The sequence below is a fragment of the Bufo gargarizans genome, chromosome 10 (assembly GCF_014858855.1).
Source record: "Bufo gargarizans isolate SCDJY-AF-19 chromosome 10, ASM1485885v1, whole genome shotgun sequence".
Lineage (NCBI taxonomy): Eukaryota > Metazoa > Chordata > Amphibia > Anura > Bufonidae > Bufo > Bufo gargarizans.
Window position 1 is genome coordinate 40,145,052 of NC_058089.1, and position 25,032 is coordinate 40,170,083.

Here is a 25,032-nt window from a genome sequence, read left to right on the forward strand (position 1 = left end):
ATCTAAATATTCTAGCTAACTGATGAGAATCCTAGTATCTATGATGTGAAGAACATTTTTTCTGACCAGCAGGAATTTGATTCATGGTGCAGAACAAACAGCTTTTTTTTTATTTTTTTTCAGATCTTGCTAGTACTTCTCATATTGTGTGGTAGTTGGATGACATCAGACCTCCTTCATTGAGAAACCCTTAGGCTACCTGCACATGGGGGTGTCTGAACGCCCATAAGATCTGCACTAATTTCCGTGAGGATTTGTGTGCGTTTCTGCAGCATATCCGCAATGTCTAAAAGCGGTTTTTCATGTGGTTTTGCCACAGATCTCGCCCTTCCATTGAAAAGGGTGAAATCCGCATTTAAAACCTGCAAATGTAATTGACATGCTGTTAAGTTAGAAAACAGCACGGACAGTCAATTTCTGCACTGAGAAAATCCGCAAAGTGTACATGAGATGAGTGTAATCTCATACACTTCTAATCTCACATGCTAGTACTGTAATACGCTGCGTTTTCTAGTTTTTTCGCACGGGAATCTGCACATATTCTGCAACGCGTGCATCTGGCCATATACTGCTCAGCCCACCTTTAGGGTGCCTGCACATAGTGCAGATTTGTGCGCAGAAAATCCGCATGAAATCTGCTCCAAAACGTTGGTGCATTTTTATTACTTTAGTGCAGTTTATCTTTTCATATAAACCCCATTGACGTCTATAGGGAAAACCACTCTACAGAAGGTGCAGACTCGCACAAACAGTTGACATGCTGCAGATTTTAAAATCCGCACAAGAGATCTATTTCCACACCTAAGGAAAAACGCTAAGTGTCCCTCAGATTTGGCAAATCTTACTCACTTTGCTGGTAATGTATTATGCTATGGGGTTTGTTCCCGCACAGAAAAACTGTGTGTAATCTGCATTGTGGGCAACCACCCTTGGGGTGCCTTCACATGTATCGAATTTTGTTGCAGAAAATCAATTACATTCATCCAAATGGGGTTGTTTTGGCAGAAAGCACATGGAATTCTGCAAGCTTTATTAAGGTGAATGGAACTGATTTTCAGTTGCAGGAATTCTCTGCAGCAAAATCCTTGTTAAAGCACCATTAGGGTACTTGCTTGTTGTGCGAATTACTTTTTTTTTTTTTTTTTTTGTGCGGATTTACGTGTGAGAAAAACTGCATAATACAATACCAGTAAAGTGTATGTGATTTAGAAAAATCTCATGTACACTTTGCATTTTTTTTTTTTCCATGATGAAATTGACCTGCCGTATGGATTTAGGCTGGTTTCACATGAGAGAGTGTCACCGTCCAGACCCGCAGCATCAGTATGTAGTAGCTCCCGTCCTGACCTCTCAGCACTGACAGGGTTCTATAACATTATATTGATTTATGATGCTATGTAACCCTTACAGTTCTGGAATGTATTGAATAACACTGACCGCATTATCCAATACATTCCAGACCTTTATGGGTTACATAGCATTATATTGATTTATGATGCTATGTGACCCCTCGCTGCTGAGAGGACAGAAGGTGTCTTATACTCACACAGAGTGCGGAGTGTACAACTTGCTTGTGTGAAACCCGCCTTAGAAATCTGCAGCAAGTCATTTTGTTTGAGATCTGCGGAAAATCTGCATCTCATCCACACCAAAAACGGCAAGTAACGCATGCGTTTTTTTGGTGTGGATCTGCTGTGGGAACTCTGCTGTGAGTTTTCTGCGTGGGTGCAATGCGTGACGTGAACGCATTGCACCCGCACTTAATCCGGACCCATTCATTTCTATGGGGCTGTGTACACGAGGGGGGATTTTTACACATCACTTGTGCGTTGCGTGAAAATCGCAGCATGTTCTATATTCTGCGTTTTTCACGCAACGCAGGCCCCATAGAAGTGAATGGGGCTGCGTGAAAGTCCAAAGCATCCGCATCCCCCCCCCCCCCCCGCACGGTTGCTAGGAGACAATCGGGATGGGGACCTGATCATTATTATTTTCCCTTATAACATGGTTATAAGGGAAAATAATAGCATTCTTAATACAGAATGCATAGTACAATAGGGCTGGAGGGGTTAAAAAAAATATAAAAAAATAATATAACACCTTTAATCCACTCGATCGCGCAGCCGGCATCTCTTCTGTCTTCTTCTTTGCTGTGCACAGGAAAAGGACCTTTGATGTCACTGCGCTCATCACATGATCCATCACCATGGTAAAAGATCATGTAATGAGCGCAGTGACGTCATCAAGGGTCCTATTTCTCAAAGAAGACAAAAGAGAAGCCGGGCTGCGCGATTAAGGGGAGTTAAATTATCTTTTATTTTATTTTTAACCCCTATTGTATTATGCATTCTGTATTAAGAATGCTATTATTTTCCCTTTTATAACCATGTTTATAAGGGAAAATAATAAAATCTATACAACACCTAACCTGAACTTCTGTGAACTTCGGGTCTGAGTACCAAACATGCCGATTTTTCTCACTGACTTGTTTTAGTGTCAAAATCACACCATTTTCCCTGAACGCATCCGGCCCCAATCCGCAACGCCCGTGTGAAACGGGCCTTACACACAAAGTTGCTCTGGACTATTTTAACTGCTTAAAAAAGTGTTTATTCATTATTTTTATTTATTTATTTTTGTCGAATTTTTGTGTAGGAGGGGATGAAAAACACCCTAAAAAAACATAATTGTTTCAGCTTGCTGCATAAAAATAAATGCACATGAAAGTGCCCAAAAAAAAAAAACTAGGTGTAACTCGTAGTGAGATAATTGGAAAGCTGGAGGCAAAACTTTGTTTATGACCCAGCTTTGTGTTTTTAGGCTACTTTCACACTCGCGTTTTGGGCTGATCTGTCATGGATCTGTAAAAACAGATCAGTTACAATAATACAACCGCATGCATCCGCCATGAATGGATCCGTTTGTATTATCTGTAACATAGCCATGACTGATCCGTCATGAACTCCCTTGAAAGTCAGTGGGATATGGATCTGTTTTCTATTGTGTCAGAGAAAAGGGATCCGTCCCCATTGACTTACATTGTGTGCCAGGACAGATCCGTTTGGCTCTGCTTCGTCAAGCAGACAGAAAAACTGTGCGGGCAGTATTTTGGTGTACGCCTCTAGAGCCGAATGGAGACTGATCGGAGGCAAACTGTGAATGGACACCTGCTGCGGCTTACAGCTACATCCATCCGGACATCACACCAGGAAAGGACATGTCTTTTCTTGCGGCGGCAAAATCTGTTGTGTGAACATATCCTAAGAGCTTGAGCTGTGAACGTCTCCAAATAACTGATATTGGAATAAACATTTGCTTACAGTACATACTGTATGCCAACGTCTTTGTGTTATTTTTAGGCCTCTTTCACACTTGCGTTGTCCGGATCCGGCGTGTACTCCACTTGCCGGAATTACACGCCGGATCCGGAAAAACGCAAGTGAACTGAAAGCATTTGAAGACGGATTCGTCTTCAAAATGCGTTCAGTGTTACTATGGCAGCCAGGACGCTATTCAAGTCCTGGTTGCCATAGTAGGAGCGGGGGAGCAGTATACTTACAGTCCGTGCGGCTCCCAGGGCGCTCCAGAATGACGTCAGAGCGCCCCATGCGCATGGATGACGTGCCATGCGATCACGTCATCCATGCGCGTGGGGCGCCCTGACGTCACTCTGGAGCGCCCCGGGAGCCGCACGGACGGTAAGTATACTGCTCCCCACAACACTTTACCATGGCTGCCAGGACTTTAGCGTCCCGGCAGCCATGGTAACCATTCAGAAAAAGCTAAACGTCGGATCCGGGAATGCGACGAAACGACGTTTAGCTTAAGGCTGCATCCGGATCAATGCCTTTCAATGGGCATTAATTCCGGATCCGGCCTTGTGGCAAGTCTTCAGGATTTTTGGCCGGAGCAAAAAGCGCCGCATGCAGCGGTATTTTCTCCGGCCAAAAAACGTTCCGTTCCGGAACTGAAGACATCCTGATGCATCCTGAACGGATTTCACTCCATTCAGAATGCATTAGGATAAAACTGATCAGGATTCTTCCGGCATAGAGCCCCGACGACGGAACTCTATGCCGGAAGACAAGAACGCAGGTGTGAAAGAGCCCTTAGAGATGAGCGGATTTCATATATGATGCATTCTGAGCGGATACTTTTCCATTCAGAATGCATTAGGGCAAAACTGATCTGTTTTGGACGCTTGTGAGAGCCCTGAACGGATCTCGCAAACGGAAAGCCAAAACGCCAGTGCGAAAGTAGCCTTAAACTGCATGTAAAAAATGTTTCTTCAAAAAATTTGTGACATCTCGTTCAAGTGTTTTTTTGCGATTTATGTTTAGAAGGCTACAAATGCCAGAAAAACACCATATCCTAACATGTCGTGTTTTCATAAAAATATTCACAACCCTGTCTTTAGGCATTCTTTTATATTTTACTGTAGACTTTGAAGTAATGTTTTTCTCCATCCCTATAGGATATCTCCGGCTGCATTTGCATTAATCCAGGCCGTCTAACAAAAGGAATGGTGGGAGGAACGTACGCCCGATTTTTGGTGAAAAAGGAGAAGACTGGCACAGCAGAAAGGAAATCTCCTTGTATATCTGCTCAAGTTGTTAAAATTTAACATGAAATACATCAGAATATTTTCAGAAAATAGAGTTTATTTTACTAAAACTGACTGGAAAAATTATAGGAATGAAGTATGTGCATGGCCAGAAGAGGTGTCTGACCCTCAATATACCAGACCAGGTGACCACATGATCGGAACAGAAAAACGCGTGGGTCTTTGCAAGGGATGAGAGAATCCGCAGGTCCTCTTCTTCCTGTGTTGTATTACATGCATGAGCTATTCCACATGTTGGCCCAGAGCTAAACAGTACCAGCAGGAGCTTCTCATAGCGGCTGCTTTCCATGCATAGTGGAGGAGATTTATTAAGTGCAAAGGGAAAGAGGAACATTTGGCGATGGAGGCCAGCTAGAAAAACGAAAGCTAGAATCTCACTGATTTTTGGCTTTTCTTGTTTTTTTATGTTTTGTTTTTTTGCACTAGTTTTGAAAAATCTCCCATAATGTGGGAGTGTTGTGTATAAAGACTTTTGAAGAAAAAAATTTGATGGCCATAGTGACCAGAATTCGTCTTTCCTTTCCTATACACTTGAATACGGCTTTGTGTAATTACACCCGCTCACCGTTGCTGTTGCAATGACGAGCAATTAAACAATGAAGTGAAGGCTGCGATGGCACGGCACGTGCCTTCTCTTCAACCAGCTGATCTGTGGGGTGTCGAACACCCACCGATCTGATAACCCATCCTGAGGATAGCTCATCAATAAAAATAACTTGGACAGCCCCTTTAAGGGTACGGCCACACAGTTTTTTGACCAAGGTTTTGAAGCAGATCTCCCTGCAGCTCTATGTGACTGTACCCTAAGGCTCGCTTAGATACTACGGCTTAAACCACAGTTCCATGTTCCGGTCATGTTATCCGTCTGTATTTCTCGTGTGTGCCAGGGCCTGACAGTAGGTTTAACTGACCTGAAATCACTGCATCCTAGATGGAAAACTCACAACATCATAGGGATCTGTCAGTGAAACTTGCGGTAAGGCCATGACTGATAACATGACTAGGGATGAGCAAACTTCAAAATTTAAAGTTTGGGTATATGCTGAATTGCGTTATGGTTCATGGTAACGGAATCCATAATGCATTTCCATGACGGAACGCATAACTGAATGCCTTTTGAGACATTATGGGGGCCATAGACTTTTATTATGACAGAATGCCTCTAAAGGCACGCAGTCATGGAATTGTGATATGGTCCGTGGTAACTGAATCCATAACCCAATTAATCACATAACCGAACTTCAAAACTGGAAGTTCGCTCGTCCCTAAATACGAACAGAATGTGGATGTGTGAATCTGGCCCAAGGGAATATTTGCTTAAAGGGACACTGACAGGCCCAATAAGCATAATTATCTATCTATATATGCATGGATCCCATAGCCTTCTACTGGGCATGCGCAGGATCTTGGAACGTCTGGGACAGCAGAAGCCGCCCAGTAAAGTGAATATTGATGAGCTGGGCGGCTCTTCAAAAGGCGGTTGGGGCGCAGCTGGCTGGGCACAAGTAAAGCTGAAACGCTGCCCCTTGGCAGAAAGAAGAGCAATTACTTCAGGTTATAAAACATAAGTTTGCTGTATTTATAAGGTGGACAGGGGGTATACTTATAGGTTTTTAATACACATTAGAAGACCTGTGCATGCATATACAGGTCCTTCTAAAAAAATTAGCATATTGTGATAAAGTTCATTATTTTCTGTAATGTACTGATAAACATTAGACTTTCATATATTTTAGATTCATTACACACAACTGAAGTAGTTCAAGCCTTTTATTGTTTTTAATATTGATGATTTTGGCATACAGCTCATGAAAACCCAAATTTCCTATCTAAAAAAATTAGCATATTTCATCCGACCAATAAAAGAAAAGTGTTTTTAATACAAAAAAAGTCAACCTTCAAATAATGATGTTCAGTTCTGCACTCAATACTTGGTCGGGAATCCTTTTGCAGAAATGACGGCTTCAATGCGGCGTGGCATGGAGGCAATCAGCCTCTGGCACTGCTGAGGTGTTATGGAGGCCCAGGAGGCTTCGATAGCGGCCTTAAGCTCATCCAGAGTGTTGGGTCTTGCGTCTCTCAACTTTCTCTTCCCAATATCCCACAGATTCTCTATGGGGGTCAGGTCAGGAGAGTTGGCAGGCCAATTGAGCCCAGTAATGCCATGGTCAGTAAACCATTTACCAGTGGTTTTGGCGCTGTGAGCAGGTGCCAGGTCGTGCTGAAAAATGACATCTTCATCTCCATAAAGCTTTTCAGCAGATGGAAGCATGAAGTGCTCCAAAATTTCCTGATAGCGGCTGCATTGACCCTGCCCTTGATAAAACACAGTGGACCAACACCAGCAGCTGACATGGCACCCCAGACCATCACTGACTGTGGGGACTTGACACTGGACTTCAGGCATTTTGGCATTTCCCTCTCCCCAGTCATCCTCCAGACTCTGGCACCTTGATTTCCGAATGACCTGCAACAGTCCAGTGCTGCTTCTCTGTAGCCCAGGTCAGGCGCTTCTGCCGCTGTTTCTGGGGAATGCGGCACCTGTAGCCCATTTCCTGCACACGCCTGTACACGGGGGCTCTGGATGTTTCTACTCCAGACTCAGTCCACTGCTTCCGCAGGTCCCCCAAGGTCTGGAATCGGTCCTTCTCCACAATCTTCCTCAGGGTCCGGTCACCTCTTCTCGTTGTGCAGCGTTTTCTGCCACACTTTTTCCTTCCCACAGACTTCCCACTGAGGTGCCTTGATACAGCACTCTGGGAACAGCCTATTCCTTCAGACATGTCTTTCTGTGTCTTACCCTCTTGCTTGAGGTGTCAATGATGGCCTTCTGGACGGCAGTCTTACCCATGATTGCGGTTTTGAGTAATGAACCAGGCTGGGAGTTTTTAAAAGCCTCAGGAACCTTGTGCAGTGGTTAGAGTTAATTAGTTGATTCAGATGATTAGGTTAATAGCTCGTTTAGAGAACCTTTTCATGATATGCTAATTTTTTTAGATAGGAATTTTGGGTTTTCATGAGCTGTATGCCAAAATCATCAATATTAAAACAATAAAAGGCTTGAACTACTTCAGTTGGTGTGTAATGAATCTAAAATATATGAAAGTCTAATGTTTATCAGTACATCACAGAAAATAATGAACTTTATCACAATATGCTAATTCTTTGAGAAGGACCTGTATATAGGTAATTATGCTTATTGGGCCAGTGTCCCTTTTAAGATTTTTTTGACCCTGTGAGCAAAGCAGTGTTAAAACAACACAGGGTTTGGCTGAGATTGTTGTGATCGTACAGTTATTGACTGTGCAAGTTTGCAGTTTCACTTGTAAAAAAATAAATAAAAATGCTGCTCTATAGTGCCCCTTTAGAACACAGAAGCAGCGCTCTGTAATATGGTGTCTGATGGAGCATGTTCCAGTATCTGACAGATAAAACCCGTGGGAGCCTTTGTGTGGATGTTTATGGGGCCTGAGTTACTGCTCTGTACAATGCTGAAGTTCTGCGGAGCCATAATACACTCCTATACATGATGTCGCTGGGTCATTATTTAAAGTGCCCAAACTTTTCCTAATGCGAGCCTCTGTGCCCGGATAACCATAACGCATCCTCACGATGCGACAATGCTATGGGGAGTCCCTGTAAATCTCAGATTCTGTGTAAAAAAAAAGATTAAAATGGAAAATCTGCCCAAAAAGTGACATTCTATAATTTTATCTACATTTTCCTTTTAATTCTTGTGAAACCACTAAAGGGCTAACAAAGTTTGTAAAGGCCGTTTGGAATACCTTGAGGGGTGTAGTTTCTAAAATGGGGCCGTTTATGCGTGGTTTCTATTATGTAAGCCCCCACAAAGTGACTTCAGACCTGAACTGGTCCTTTTAAAAATTTAGTTTTGGAAATTTTCTTTCAAATTTTAAGATTTGCTACCAAACTTCTAAGCCTTCTAATGTCCCCAAAAAAGAAAATGTAATTTACAAAATGATCCAAACATGAAGTAGACATATGGGAAATGTAAAGAAATAACTTTTAGGAGGTATCACTATCTGTTTTAAAAGCAGAGAAATAAAAATTTTGAAAATTGCGAATTTTTGCTAAACTTTGTATTTTTTTTTTATAAATAAAAGTGAAATATTTTGACTCAAATTTACAACTGTCATAAAGAACAATATGTGACGAGAAAACAATCTCAGAATGGCCTGGATAAGTAAGTGTTTTAAAGTTATCACCACAAAAAATGGCCTGGTCCTTAACCCCTTTTACGCACCATAGCCGCGGGGTTTCTGCCATTTTAAATAGCAGAGACACGCGGCACATGTATGCGATCAGCCATAAGGCTGATCGCATACATTTTCCCCTTCAGATGCAGTGATTAAATGTGACAACTGCATTTTCGCAGTCCAGAAGCGGAAGTTGCGCACTTCCGCCCTAGTAACAGCATTCCCCGACTGAGATTGGGGAACCTGTTAAATCTATAAATAGCCCAAAGCCTCAAGCAGGCTTCAGAGCTTATTTCAAGACTATACCAATACAGGCCACTAGGTGGCAGCATTGTATTGGTATAGTGCAAATCAAGTCTTCAATGATTGCCAGTTATTGTCACCCAAGGTGACAGTTTTTACAAATATAAAAAAAAAAAAGTTCAAATCACCCCCTTTTTCCCCTCCCCCACGACAGCACCATAGAGAGAGGGATCCACCCCCAGGGACAGGAAACTTACAGAAATAAAAGGGTGGAGCCTCTCTTCCTATTCAGTGGTTTCCTGTCCCTGGAGTGGGAGACCTACAGTTTACCTTTCAGGTTCTGCCGTTGGTCTTGTTCCTAGGTAATCCTAGAGGGCTAGCGGTTTACTGCCGTGGTCCATCGCGCTGCTGGGCAGGCTGGACAGGACCCTAGGATGCGGGGGTGCTCCAGGGGCCCTCCGCATCTTGCGGCAGTCATGCGGGTCACCTCTCAGGGAGAGCTCTGCCCCATGGGAGGCGCCTTCCGGTGGCGCAGTGAAGTGGTTATCCTCTATTTCGGGGCTCTGCCACTTAGCTTTATTCGCAAAGTATCCGGCGCATGTGGCTCCGAGGTTTCCGGCACGCGCAGGTGGTGACGCACTTCCGGGGCGCGAGGCTGGATGACGCACTTCCGGGGCGCGCTGAGCAGGCACTTCCGGATTCAAGGTGGAACGCATCGGCGACTTCCGGTTCCGACGCAAGCTGACACCCTCGTTTTTTTTTTCAGGTTATTTAAAGGGCCTGGCCAGACTAATCCTTGAGCCTATACAGGACGGTCTGAGCCAGGCAACATGTAGGCAGCCCTCAGTGGGTTTCTTTTACTTTGTTTTATGGATCCTAAAGAATTTTAATAACCATTCTCTGTTATCCTGAAGTGTATAGACTCCATATTCGCTCCATTCAGAGGTTGTTATTATGGAGGAAGAGAGAAGACAAGAACCTGCTGAGGGTGATGTGAACCCCATCCCGGTAGTTCTTTGATCTTCATGGGGTAAGTGGCGCATTTACTGGCTTGATGTTGTTAAGATTGCGCTTTGTGCTCTCTTTTTTCCAGCCTAAACCGAAAAAAGTGCTGGCCAAAAGAAAAAACAAAGAATGTCCGCTATGCGGTACGGCGTTGTCCTCCTCTTATGAGAAGAAACTGTGCCAAACATGCATTGATAGGACCATATCCGACGAATCACCGTCTCTGTTGGAAAACATCCGGTCGCTCATCAAGACGGAGGTTAAGAATACCTTGAGATCAGACAGAAGAGCGAGAACTTCCGTCAAGGATAAAAGTGGGAAGACAGGACCAGCCCAGGTTCTTTCGTCAGAAGACAGTGATAGATCATCCGGGTCGTCCTTGTCCGGCTCTTCATCAGAAGATGAGTCCATGTCCAACACTTTTTTCCCCGCAGAGGACACGGATAAATTAAGTCATTAGGTCCACCATGAACATTGAAGATGTTAAGGAGGATAGGTCCGTAGCAGACTCATTGTTCGAGGGGTTACAGGAGAAGAAGGGGCGGTGTTTCCCTGTACACGCTAGCATCATGTCTTTAATTCAGAGAGAATGGAAGAAGCCAGGGAAAAGGGTTTTTGCCTCTAGGGCCTTCAAGCGTAAATATCCATTCGAAGAAGTAGCCTCCTCCTCTTGGGGAAAAGCCCCTAAAATTGACGTAGCCATCTCTAAAGCGTCAAGGAAGTCCTCTCTCCCCTTTGAGGATACGGGGATGCTTAAGGAACCCTTAGACAAAAAGGCCGAGACCTTCGTTAGGGGTGCCTGGGAGGCCTCTACCTTAGCCTTTTGCCCAGCTATAGCTGCTACGGTCACGGCTAGGACCTTATCCTTTTGGTTGCAACAGTTAGTAGGACAATTAAAAGATAGAACCCCTAGGGATCAGATCTTATCTTCCCTACCAACCCTACAAAAAGCTGCCGACTTCTTGACAGATGCTTCGGTGGATTTCATTAAATTCAGCGCTCAGTCAGCTTCCCTCACTAATTCGGCACGAAGGGCCCTTTGGTTGAAAAGTTGGAGTGGGGGTGATTTGGCGTCTAAACAGAGATTATGTAATATCCCCTGCCAGGGAGAATTTTTGTTTGGGCCCGAGTTGGACGACCTTTTAGAAAAGGCGGCGGATAGAAAGAAAAGATTCCCGGTCCCTAATCCTGCTTCAGTCTTTGGTCCAAGGAATAGGCAGTCCTTTCGTCCCTTCAGAGGTGGTACCAGTAGAAGATCGGGCAGAGATAAGGATCAGAGATTTAGATCCAGGAATTCGGGGGGAAAAGGGTTCTTATTTGGAAACTCTTCCTCTACTAGCAAAAAACAAACCCAACAATGACGCCAGGTTAGAGGTGGGTGGAAGGCTAAAGTTCTGCCAGGCTTCTTGGGAAAGGGTTGCAGGACCTTGGGTCCTGGACATCATTCGTGCGGGTCTAAAGCCAGAATTCGCTTCTTTGCCTCCACAAAGATTTATTATTACAAAAAGCATTTGTGTAAGAGGTTCCTTTCCCATAATAAAAGAAGTTTTGGTCCTTATCAAGAAAAATGTCTTGATTCCCGTTCCTCAAGAAGAACTGTCAGAGGGTTTTTTCTCCCACCTGTTTTTAGTGCCAAAGCCAGACGGCACTTTCAGGACCATCATCAATCTCAGGGATTTGAACAAATTTCTGGTCTTCAGGAAATTCAAGATGGAGACAGTGAGGAATACGATTCAGCTCCTTTTTCCTCATTGTTTCATGGCGGTATTGGATTTAAAGGACGCCTATTTTCACATTCCAATGCACCAGAAGTTTCAGAAATTCCTGAGAGTGGCGATTCTGATAGAGGGGCAGATCCGACAATATCAGTTTCAGGCGCTACCCTTTGGCCTATCCATGGCACCGAGGGTTTTTACGAAAGTTGTAGCAGAGATGGTGTCGTTCATGAGGATAAAGGATATTTTGATAGTCCCGTATCTAGACGATTTTTTAGTTATTGCAGATTCCTTACGGGTCTGCGAACAGAATGTTCAGACTATTATTCAGACCTTCCAGGATCTAGGCTGGATAATAAATTACAAAAAATCCAGATTGATACCGCTGAAAGTGCAGAGATTCCTGGGCCTAGTCTTGAATTCCGAGACTCAGAGAACGTATCTCCCAGAAGAAAAAATCATGAGGGTTTGGAGTCAAATAGAATCCCTCTCTTCCACCTCTCTGACCCTCCGGAAAGCTATGTCGGTCCTAGGTTCTCTGAATTCCTGCATCCCGGCGGTGGAGTGGGCTCAGCTTCACTCCCGACAGCTGCAGTCGGAGGTTTTGACAGCCTTCAAAAAATACGGAGGAAGACTGGATGTCAGAATAAGAATTTCGGACACGACCAAGAAAAGCCTATCCTGGTGGTTGGTCAGGGACAATCTGATTCAGGGAATTCCATGGTCCTACCCGGATCCTACTGTCCTGACCACAGACGCAAGCCCCTGGGGGTGGGGGGCTCACGTGCGGGGGTACAACTTTCAGGGTCTATGGTCCCCTGCCCAGAAAGCATTTTCCTCCAACCAAAAAGAGTTAGTGGCAGTCAGACTCGCAGTGAAGGCTTCCTTGGAACTTCTTGGCACTGGCCATGTGAGAATACTTTCGGACAATCAGACGACTGTGGCATATATAAATCACCAGGGGGGGGGACAAAGTCAGTATCCCTACGCTGGGAAGCGGGGAGATTGTTAACATTATTGGAGAAACAGGTCAGTCATGTATCGGCTCTCCACATAAAAGGGAAAGAGAACGTTCACGCGGACTTTCTCAGCAGATACCCCTTAAAACAGGGGGAATGGTCCCTCAACACATCAATATTTTCCAGGATCAGCGAGTCATGGGGCAGGCCGATGATAGACCTTTTCAGTACAAGCCTGAACAAAAAAGTAGACCTTTTTTTGTTCTCTAAATCCAAGAGAATCCCCCTATGGGGTGGATGCCTTTCTCCTGAAATGGAACTTCCCTCTAGCGTATGCCTTCCCCCCTTTCCAGTTGATACCAGCAGTCCTAAGAAAGATCAGGCAGGACAGGGCAAGAGTTATCCTCATCGCTCCCTTTTGGCCCAAGAGGGCATGGTTCACTCTACTCCGAACCATGTCTATTTCGGACCCCTGGATCCTACCAGACCTACCGGATCTGCTGTCTCAAGGTCCAGTTTTTCATCCGGCAGTCGCTGGTCTCCATCTGACTGCGTGGAATTTGAACGGAGCCTATTAATTAAAAAAGGTTTTTCCCAGGATCTCATCTCTACCTTAGTAAAAAGTAGAAAACCTGTAACGGTGTCCATCTACGCCAGGACTTGGAAAAAGTTTATTGAGTTCAGTAACCTCAACCCTAGGCATTTGCCAGAAAGTGTCCCTATTTCCCAGGTCCTGGAATTTTTGCAGAAAGGCCTTTCCTTAGGTCTCGCTAAAAGTACGCTTAAAGTGCAGGTCTCTGCCCTATCTTCCCTTTTTGAGGAAAGTTTTGCCACGAATCCGTGGATTGTTAGATTTTTTAAGGCAGTAGATAGGATGACACCAATCTCTTCCCCTAGGGTGCCCCCGTGGGATCTTAACTTGGTTCTTAATTCCCTTACCAAAGCACCCTTTGAACCCATTGATGCCATAGGGATTAAATTTCTTACCCTCAAGCTAGTTTTGTTGGTGGCCCTTACTACGGCTAGAAGAATTAGCGAGCTGCAGGCCATTTCCATCAATCCCCCTTTTACTATAATTCTTGATGATAGAGTTATTATTCTACCTGATCCGGCTTTTTCTCCCAAGGTGTCTTCTAAATTCCATAGGTCACAAGAGATCGTTCTTCCTTCCTTTTGTGACCATCCAAAAAATGCGGGGGAAGTCATTTTTCATACACTAGACGTACGGAGATGCTTGTTACAGTATCTAAAAGTTACGGAAAGTTGGAGAAAGTCTTCTGCTTTGTTTGTTCTCTTTTCGGGTTCGAACAAAGGGAAGAAGGCCACCAAAAGCACCTTGTCCAGATGGCTTAGACTGGCCATTATTCAGTCTTACTTGGAGGAGGGCCTGTCTCCTCCCCTTTCGGTGAAGGCTCACTCTACACGTTCAGTTTCCACTTCGTGGGCAGAAAGGTCGGGGGCTTCCATTGAACAAATCTGTAAGGCAGCCACGTGGTCTTCACCCTCTACCTTTTTCCGTCACTACCGGTTGGATCTACTCTCCTCTTCTGATCTTTCCTTTGGGAGAAAGGTTTTGCAGGCGGTGGTCCCTCCCTAGGAAGGGTTCTTCTCTGTAATTCTCTCTATGGTGCTGTCGTGGGGGAGGGGAAAAAAATGATGATTACACTTACCGGTAATCGGATTTTCCAGACCCCACGACAGCACCCTTCCTAATTCCCATCCTTGGTGATGGTTTCTTCAAAAAAAAAAAAAGAGTATAGATATTTTGTTGTGTTCAATAATCTTACACATTTTATAAACCTTTATGATGTTCTGTTTGGAATAACCAATGGTGTAGGAGTCCCTCTCTTGCTCTGTAATCCACTGAATAGGAAGAGAGGCTCCACCCTTTTATTTCTGTAGGTTTCCTGTCCCTGGGGGTGGATCCCTCTCTCTATGGTGCTGTCGTGGGGTCTGGAAAATCCAATTACCGGTAAGTGTAATCATCATTTTTCCTTAAAATAAAAACACTTAACCAATAAATAAAAAAATTAAACATCATGGGCATCGCCATGTGCAAAAATGCCCATACTCTTAAAACAACAATATTAAGGGCTTACGGCAAATGGCATAACAGGAAAAAACTCCTTACAACTACCCAATGTTTTATTTTTTTATAAAATGATCAAAAAGTTGCACACTTCAGATTGGTATCACTGAAAAGAACAGATATTCATAACATGAAATTCGCTCATCTAGTTATTTTATTACATTATAAGGTACTACACATTGCGTACTGCCATATTCAGATATAATATCCTAATTCAAGCCGTTCTAATAAGTGTTCTTAGATCAGAGAGTAGATGTTATGTAACGGGAACACCTGTCGATTCAGTTCTTAACTCCTAAGGAGACTGCAACTACACTATATGGAGAAACATCATTAAATCCAGGTGTTTAATTCAGGGCCGGCGCCACAGGTGTATAAAATCCAGCACCTAGCCATGCAGTCTGTCTTAACCATATGTGAAAGGACGGGTCGTTCGAAGGAACTCACAGAATTTGAGCGTGGTGTTGTAATAGGATGCCATCGTTGCAGCAAGTCAATTCGTGAAATTTCTTCCCTCCTAGATATTCCACGATCAACTGTGAGTGGTATTATTGCAAAGTGGAAGCGTTTAGGAACTAACACAAATCAGCCACGAAGTTGCAGACCACGTAAAGTTACAGAGCAGGCTCGCCAAGTGCTGAGGCACATAGTGCATAAAAGTCACCAACGCTCTGCTGACTCCATAACTGCAGAGTTCCAAACCTCCTCTGGCATTAACATCAGTACAAAAACTGCGCCGGGAGCTTCGTGGCCTGGGGCTCTATGGCCAAGAAGCTGCGTGCAAGCCTTACGTCACCATGCACAATGCCAAGCGTTGGGTGGAGTGGTGTAAAGCACACCGCCACTGGACTTCAGAGCAGTGGAATCGTGTTCTGTGGAGTGATGAATCGTGCTTCTCTATCTGGCAGTCTGATGGACGAGTCTGGGTTTGCAGAATGCCAGGAAAACGTTACCTGCCTGACTGCATAGTGCCACCTGTAAAGTTTGGTGGAGGAGGGATAATGCTATGGGGCGGTTTTTCAGGTTTTGGTCTTGGCCCCTTAGTTCCAGTGAAGGGAAATCTTAATGCTTCAGCATACCAAGACATTTTGGACAATTGTATGCTTCCAACTTTTCTGGAGCAGTTTGGGGAAGGCCCTTTTCTGTTCCAGCATGACTGTGCCCCAGTGCACAAATTAAGTTCCATAAAGTAATGGTTGTGTGAGTCTGGCGTGGAAGAACTTGACTGGCCCGCGCACAGCCCTGACCTTAACCCTATCCAACACCTTTGGGATGAATTAGAACGGAGACTGCAAGCCAGGCCCTCTTGTCCAACATCGGTGTCTGACCTCACAAATGCTCTTCTGGATGAGTGGGCAAACATTCCCACAGACACACTGCAAAAACTTGTGGAAAGCCTTACCAGAAGAGTGGAAGCTGTTTTAGCTGCAAAGGGGGGAGGAACCCCTTATTAATGCCTATGAACATGTGTAGGTTTCTTAATACCTTTGTCTGTATAGTGTATGTCAGCAAAAGCTCCCAACTACCTGAATAGTGGCTCCCATGAAGGAAAGCTGAGAGTTGTCTTGTCACCCAACAAAGGCCCTCCACTGAGAGGCTTCAGACACCGTACATATTGGCAGTGGAGAAATGTCATTTCTGTAGGGCAAATTCCAGCTTCTTCCTCAAGTAAATAGTAGCTCTTCTACGTCTTGGTCACTCAAAACCATCTTCCCCCTCACCTGGATATCAACTTTAAAAGTGAAAGAAGTAGACAAACCTTTGCAATTAATAACTGCTTTTTATTTGAGGTGAAAGGTTCCTTGCTCTTGCTGGATATCATTGTTTCCGTCACATAGATTTGGGACCTTCAGTCTTGGATGATGTGCTACAAGTAGTAGACATTTCTCTTCTTATGGGAATAAAGGACTAAAAGTTCTCAAACTTAAAAAAAAAAAAAGAGCCAGAATTGTTTAAAAAAAAAAAAAAAACTCATCAGTCAGAAAATCCCATTAAATCAAAAATTGTATGTCAAGATTTTAGTGTTACGTAAAGGGTTTAACCATGATTACTTATTGGGACCTGTCCTCAGGATAGATCATCAGTATACGGCCTCATGCACACAATATGCAGGCACCAGTCATGTGCTCCCCGCATCACAGATGCGGACCCATTGGCTTGGAGTGCTTCCGTGGTGTTTCTGTTCGTGCCTCCGCACCGCAAAAAAAGAAAGAAAGCTGGTGCATGCGCGATTCCCCTGGATGAGGCTTCTGCCAGGACACCGCGCCGGGCTGGACGTGTGTAACATTGGTGCATGCGCGAGATTACAGCGCACTGCGAAAAAAAAAGAGGAGAGGAGTGAATAATAAATAGCGGGGCGGTGCTGGGCTCCAAGATAAGGGGGGCGCGGCTGGTCTCCAACGGCCATAGGGACAGCCCCTTGGGCACCTTATGAAGGTAATTAGCATATAAATGAAAGCGATTTTTATCAAAAATGAAAGGACAGGTGGGGTTAAAACTAGTATATTTTTATTTAGATAAAGGAGACTGATATGATGATATGAACAGCTCTGTATCGAAAATCTGGCTGACAGAATCCCTTTAAATCACAGTATGGGAAAAGCGATCTAATGGTCACATGTTCAGGTCCCCTAGAGAAGGCTAAAAACATTATTTTTATTTTTTACGTTTAAAAAAAAATATAAGAAATAACTCCCCTTCCCTATAATAAAATAAACTAGCAATTAAAATAAATAAAGTTCATTTGCATCACCGCGTCCCAAAATGTCTATGCCATTAAAATAGAAATGCATTTATTCTGTACATTGAACGCCGCAATGGAAAAAGATATCTAAATATCTTTTTTTTTTTTTTTTTTGCAATGATTGAATAAAAAGTGATCAGAGTCATATACAGGGAGTGCAGAATTATTAGGCAAGTTGTATTTTTGAGGATTAATTTTATTATTGAACAACAACCATGTTCTCAATGAACCCAAAAAACTCATTAATATCAAAGCTGAATATTTTTGGAAGTAGTTTTTAGTTTGTTTTTAGTTTTAGCTATTTTAGGGGGATATCTGTGTGTGCAGGTGACTATTACTGTACATAATTATTAGGCAACTTAACAAAAAACAAATATATACCCATTTCAATTATTTATTTTTACCAGTGAAACCAATATAACATCTCAACATTCACAAATCTACATTTCTGACATTCAAAAACAAAACAAAAACAAATCAGTGACCAATATAGCCACCTTTCTTTGCAAGGACACTCAAAAGCTTGCCATCCATGGATTCTGTCAGTGTTTTGATCTGTTCACCATCAACATTGCGTGCAGCAGCAACCACAGCCTCCCAGACACTGTCCAGAGAGGTGTACTGGTTTCCCTCCTTGTAAATCTCACATTTGATGATGGACCACAGGTTCTCAATGGGGTTCAGATCAGGTGAACAAGGAGGCCATGTCATTAGATTTTCTTCTTTTATACCCTTTCTTGCCAGCCACGTTGTGGAGTACTTGGACGCGTGTGATGGAGCATTGTCCTGCATGAAAATCATGTTTTTCTTACCTTGCAGACTTCTTCCTGTACCACAGCTTGAAGAAGGTGTCTTCCAGAAACTGGCAGTAGGACTGGGAGTTGAGCTTGACTCCATCCTCAACCCAAAAAGGCCCCACAAGCTCATCTTTGATGATACCAGCCCAAACCAGTACTCCACCTCCACCTTGCTGGCGTCTGAGTCGGACTGGAGCTCTCTGCCCTTTACCAATCCAGCCATCTGGCCCATCAAGACTCACTCTCATTTCATCAGTCCATAAAACCTTAGAAAAATCAGTCTTGAGATATTTCTTGGCCCAGTCTTGACGTTTCAGCTTGTGTGTCTTGTTCAGTGGTGGTCGTCTTTCAGCCTTTCTTACCTTGGCCATGTCTCTGAGTATTGCACACCTTGTGCTTTTGGGCACTCCAGTGATGTTGCAGCTCTGAAATATGGCCAGACTGGTGGCAAGTGGCATCTTGGCAGCTGCACGCTTGACTTTTCTCAGTTCATGGGCAGTTATTTTGCGCCTTGGTTTTTCCACACGCTTCTTGCGACCCTGTTGACTATTTTGAATGAAACGCTTGATTGTTCGATGATCACGCTTCAGAAGCTTTGCAATTTTAAGAGTGCTGCATCCCTCTGCAAGATATCTCACTATTTTTGACTTTTCTGAGCCTGTCAAGTCCTTCTTTTGACCCATTTTGCCAAAGGAAAGGAAGTTGCCTAATAATTATGCACACCTGATATAGGGTGTTGATGTCATTAGACCACACCCCTTCTCATTACAGAGATGCACATCACCTAATATGCTTAATTGGTAGTAGGCTTTCGAGCCTATACAGCTTGGAGTAAGACAACATGCATAAAGAGGATGATGTGGTCAAAATACTCATTTGCCTAATAATTCTGCACGTAGTGTACACCCCAAAGTGCTATCACTAAAAACTACAGATTACCCCGCAAAAAATGAGCCCACACATAGCTCTGTAGATATAAATATAAAAAACTTATGGTGATAAAAATAAAAAAATGTATTTATTTTTTAATTAGAAGTTTTACCAAAACAATGTGTGTACACCCTAAATTAAGACATAGTACAAGTATAGTCTTAAAATCCAAATACTTTATTGAAATACATATTAAAAATGAAGGAATCCACAGAACAGTGGAAAGGAAACAGGAAGGACACCTGGTGGACAACAGAAGGTAAGGCGCCATAATACATACCTACAATGCCAAGACCTAAGAAGTGCAAAGGTATACACACGTATGAAGGAATATGATTCTTATAACAGGACTAGAAATGAGCGAATTGCATATTTTCTAATTCGTTCCCGCTTCGTTTATGCCTTTAGAGGCATTCCGTTATTCATTCCGTCATAATAGAAGTCTATGGGCTGCAAAACGGATCAGTTCCGTTTCCGTTATGCAGTGGAGTCCTCTCCTGCATAACGGAAATGGGACGGATCCGTTTTGCAGCCCATAGACTTATATTATGACGGAATGCCTCTTAAGGCATTCCGTTATAGAATTGCGTTATGGTCCGTGGTAACGGAATGCATAACGCAATTCACCTTTTACCACCAAACGAAGTGTGAACGAATTTCATAAGTGGAAATTTTCTCATCTCCAAACAGGACCAATAGACTTCAGCAGGGGTGTAGCTATAGGGGGTGCAGAGGTAGCAGTCACTACCGGGCCCAGGAGCCTAAAGGGGCCCAAAGATACTTGTGCCGCATAAGAAGACACACAAAGCACTGAGGTAAGGGGGGCCCAAGCTGAACTCTTGCATCGGGGACCGTGAGCCTTTAGTTACGCCCCTGGACTTCAGTCCCAAAGTAGAGAACCCACAGAAACAAATACCTAAAGAATTTAAGCCAGCCAGACCATAGTAGAGGCTAAGGGATGCGATGCCGTCTCTACCAGTGTCCCTCATGCATCCAAAGCTTTTCACAAACGTGCTTCTTTAGGGGGATCAAATTTTGTGTAATTGTATTAAAAAACAAACTATGAATTTTGAATCGCTGTATTCATACTGACACAGAAAATAAAGAGCACAGGTCAGTTTTACAAGTAGGGAAATCTGAAAAATGAAACCCGTAAAACTGGTAGAATTGTGCTTCATTTCCAATTCCACCCCATTTGTTTTTTTTTTTCCAGCTTCCTACTACGTCGTATGCAATACTAAATTATACCATTAGAAAGTGCAACGTCCTGCAAAAAAAAAAAAAAAAAAGCCCTCGTACGGATATGTGAATGGAAAAAAAAAGAAAGTTATGGCGTAGGGAGTGAAGAAAGATAAATGCAAAAAATGTAAAAAAAGAATAAATGACGGTGTTATGAAGGGGTTAGAATGGAAGTGTTAATCGTTTATTTTTATCAATTAAAATGCAAAGGATCTAAAATCAATATTTGGTGTGAACACCCTTTGCCTTCAACAGAGCATCAATTATTCTCGGCACACTTGGACACAGTTTTTGAAGGAAGTCAGCAGGGCGGTTGTTCCAAACACATTGGAGAACTGATCACAGATCTTCTGTGGAGGTGGGCTTGTTCGAATCCTTGTCTATTCAGGTAATCCCAAAAAAACTCAATGTTGAGATCGCCGAAGATAATTTGGGGGCCGTTGTCTTGCTGCAGAATGCATTTTAGGCCTAACATCTTCAGTCCGTATTGATTGACCAATCACAGCAATCGCCATAGCATTCCCGCTGTAATTGGTCCTGCTGCTATCTGTTACAGCTACTGAAGGATACTCGTCCTTATGAGTCAAGGATCCACTGGTTAGGACGAGCATTTTCATCCTGTTTCGGCAACGAATTAAGAATGGAAGGAAGTTATTTAATTTAAAAAAAAGAAGAGACTTAGATAATGCACTGACTGTAACAAGCCAAACACTACTAATGTGCTATACCCCTGGTACAGGTGTAATAATGTAAAACAATATGCATACGTAAAGCTTAAAGGGGTGTTCCCATCTCTGACAATATCCACCGACAACGCACCTGCAGCGAGAACAGAGCTCTGAAAGTGGTGGAGGGCGCACTGCGCATGCACAACCACTCTTCATGTATCTCAATGGGGCCGCTGAAAATTGCTGAGCACTCCGTCCACCCCATAGCTCTTTATCTGTTCTTCACTGTTCAATCGACATTCATCCCAGTCTACCTTGCCTCAGGATAACATAATACATTCACAAGAGGACTGCTTATATCAACAAAAACATTAGCATCACATAAAAAGACAATAAAACAAACCCCACCACCCACCATTCAAATAGCACATTGCAATATCGCAAAAAGGACCCAAAGCACAGTGCCTCATTTAACCCTAAATAAGCAATGGGGCAGATTTACTAAGGGTACTTTCACACTAGCGGCAAGGAACTCCGGTGGGTGAACAGCCTGTCAGATCAGTGCTGCCGCTAGTGCACGCGTGCCCCTGGACTACCTCTCCGGCCCCATTGACTATAGTGGGGGCAGGTCGGAGTTCCGGCAGCAGCACGGCAAACATGCCGAGAGGCGGCAGGTATAAGATATGTACGACAGCAGAACCAAATACCACAGTGCAGCACAATATACTGTCCCAGCAGAACCAAATACCACAGTGCAGTACAATATACTGCCCAGCAGAACCAGATACTACAGTGCAGCACAATATACTGCCCCAGCAGAACCAAATACCACAGTGCAGCACAATATACTGTCCCAGCAGAACCATATACCACAGTGCAGCACAATCTACTGCCCCAGCAGAACCAGATACCACAGTGCAGCACAATATACTGCCCCAGCAGAACCAAATATCACAGTGCAGCACAATATACTGCCCCAGCAGAACCAAATACCACAGTGCAGAACAATATACTGCCCCAGCAGAACCAAATACCACAGTGCAGCACAATATACTGCCCCAGCAGAACCAGATACTACAGTGCAGCACAATATACTGCCCCAGCAGAACCAAATACCACAGTGCAGCACAATATACTGTCCCAGCAGAACCAAATACCACAGTGCAGCACAATATACTGCCCCAGCAGAACCAAATACCACAGTGCAGCACAATATACTGCCCAGCAGAACCAGATACTACAGTGCAGCACAATATACTGCCCCAGCAGAACCAAATACTACAGTGCAGCACAATATACTGCCCCAGCAGAACCAAATACCACATTGCAGCACAATATACTGCCCCAGCAGAACCAAATACCACAGTGCAGCACAATATACTGCCCCAGCAGAACCAAATACCACAGTGCAGCACAATATACTGCCCCAGCAGAACCAAATACCACAGTGCAGCACAATATACTGCCCCAGCAGAACCAAATACCACAGTGCAGCACAATATACTGCCCCAGCAGAACCAAATACCACAGTGCGGCACAATATACCGCCCCAGCAGAACCAAATTCCACAGTGCAGTACAATATACTGCCCCAGCAGAACCAAATACCATAGTGCAACACAATATACTGCCCCAGCAGAACCAAATACCACAGTGCAGCACAATATACTGCCCAGCAGAACCAGATACTACAGTGCAGCACAATATACTGCCCCAGCAGAACCAAATACTACAGTGCAGCACAATATACTGCCCCAGCAGAACCAAATACCACATTGCAGCACAATATACTGCCCCAGCAGAACCAAATACCACAGTGCAGCACAATATACTGCCCCAGCAGAACCAAATACCACAGTGCAGCACAATATACTGCCCCAGCAGAACCAAATACCACAGTGCAGCACAATATACTGCCCCAGCAGAACCAAATACCACAGTGCAGCACAATATACTGCCCCAGCAGAACCAAATACCACAGTGCGGCACAATATACCGCCCCAGCAGAACCAAATTCCACAGTGCAGTACAATATACTGCCCCAGCAGAACCAAATACCATAGTGCAACACAATATACTGCCCCAGCAGAACCAAATACCACAGTGCAGCACAAAGTAATCCCTTCAGTATTTCATTAGTATTTTATTCTTTCATTATTATTTCAGCATGCTTACAGTGTTATTTGTTGATTTTCTACACATGTAGAAATGTTGTCACATGAGTCATGTTTATGGTCAGAACACGCACTTTGCACTTTATGCATTGGGGACTCTGACTTTGGAGTATTTTCGTAGTGTCTTCGGAGTTGGTGCATCATACAAACTCGCTATGGAATAATTGTGATCATGTGATTGTAGATATACTAATACAAATCATGTAAATGTGTTATATAGGTTTGCTCCATTCTTTATACATGTGTACTTTGGTCCTTTGTTCAGTCTCCTCTGATGTAGATGTTCTCTTTCCTTGTCTTCTCCATTCGGTAACGACCGCCATGATGGCTTTATTCAGCCACATCTCGTCTCTGCACAGTTTGTTACACAGACATCTTAGATTTCTAACTTTTCCATAATCCTCCCCAACTTCTCAACATAAACCCCCCACCCTGTGTCATCCTGCGGCAACCCCAATAATACCCCCTTCTAATAATGCCCTTTAAAATGCCTCGAGTAAGGCTACTTTCACACTGGCGTTTCTGAGTCCGCTTGTGAGATTCGTTTCAGGACTCTCACAAGTGTCCCTAAACGGATCAGTTCAGCCCCAATGGATTCTGAATGGATAAGGATCCGCTCAGAATGCATCAGTTTGGCTCCGTTCAGCCTCCATTCCGCTCTGGAGGCGGACACCAAAATGCTGCTTGCAGCGTTTTGATGTCCGACTGACGAGGAGGAGCCAAACGGATCCGTCCTGACTTACAATGTAAGTCAATGGGGACGGATCCGTTTTTACTGACACAATATGGTGCAATTGAAAACTGATCCGTCCCCCATTGACTTTTAGTGCAAGTCAAAACGGATCCTTTTGCATAATCATGAACAAAAAAAAAATAATGTCATCCAGTGCGTGAGTAGCAGCTACAAACTGAGGCTTCTCTCCTCCCCAGTCAGTGACTAGAGCCCGCAGACATGGCTCTCTGTGGCTGACTTAGGGGGAGAGAAGCAACCTGCCCCCAGCTCACCTTCCCATCTCCTTTTTTTTTTGCCAGCAACGAGGGTGTAGCTTGGCAGTCTGGAGCGTGGCTTAGTGGTCAGGGGCATGACCACTAAGCCACGCTTTTGAGGTTCTCAGACACCCCAGCTACATATGGGATAACCATATTCTTGCGTCTGTCATGCTTCTCGCTCTCACTGGTAGTCTTGGTGCTCTTTCTTCTCCTTCCTTCTGTTTTGACAAAGGCCCAATCTGGATACCCACAAATTTTAAGTGCCCCTCTGAGGTGTTCTATTGTCTGCCACATACAATGCTGTCTTGACACCTTTTTCTGGGAGGTCATTATCACCTACTGACTCCAATTAGGATAATATAATCAACACCTTTGACCCCATGCTTGGCTTGACCTCTGACCCCATGCTGGGTATAATTACCAGATGTGGATTCAGTTACATATTTATTCCCAGAGAATTCTTGTACAGTCACTCAGAATTGAGAAATCTCGTTGGAAGGACGAGTGAAACGTTTTCAAGAAATCTACAGAACGTCCAGTTGCCTTGATTTATTCTTTACAGATATATACCATGACCTGGATAAATGAGAACATTCACAGACATACAGATAATGTAGTAGATGTCACCTGCAGTCCTATG

General features: G+C 43.8%; 1 protein-coding gene across 2 annotated transcripts in view; it reads left to right on the forward strand.

Moving 5' to 3' along the window:
* The window catches only part of POLA2 (DNA polymerase alpha 2, accessory subunit), a 60,825-nt gene extending 54,584 nt beyond the window's left edge, over positions 1-6,241 (forward strand). For both annotated transcript variants that reach the window (XM_044269674.1, XM_044269673.1), the window contains exon 19: positions 4,475-6,241. In XM_044269674.1, the coding sequence (XP_044125609.1) occupies positions 4,475-4,624 (150 nt within the window). In that variant the 3' untranslated portion in view covers positions 4,625-6,241. The remainder of the gene's footprint in view (positions 1-4,474) is intronic.
* Positions 6,242-25,032: the final 18,791 nt, after the last annotated feature.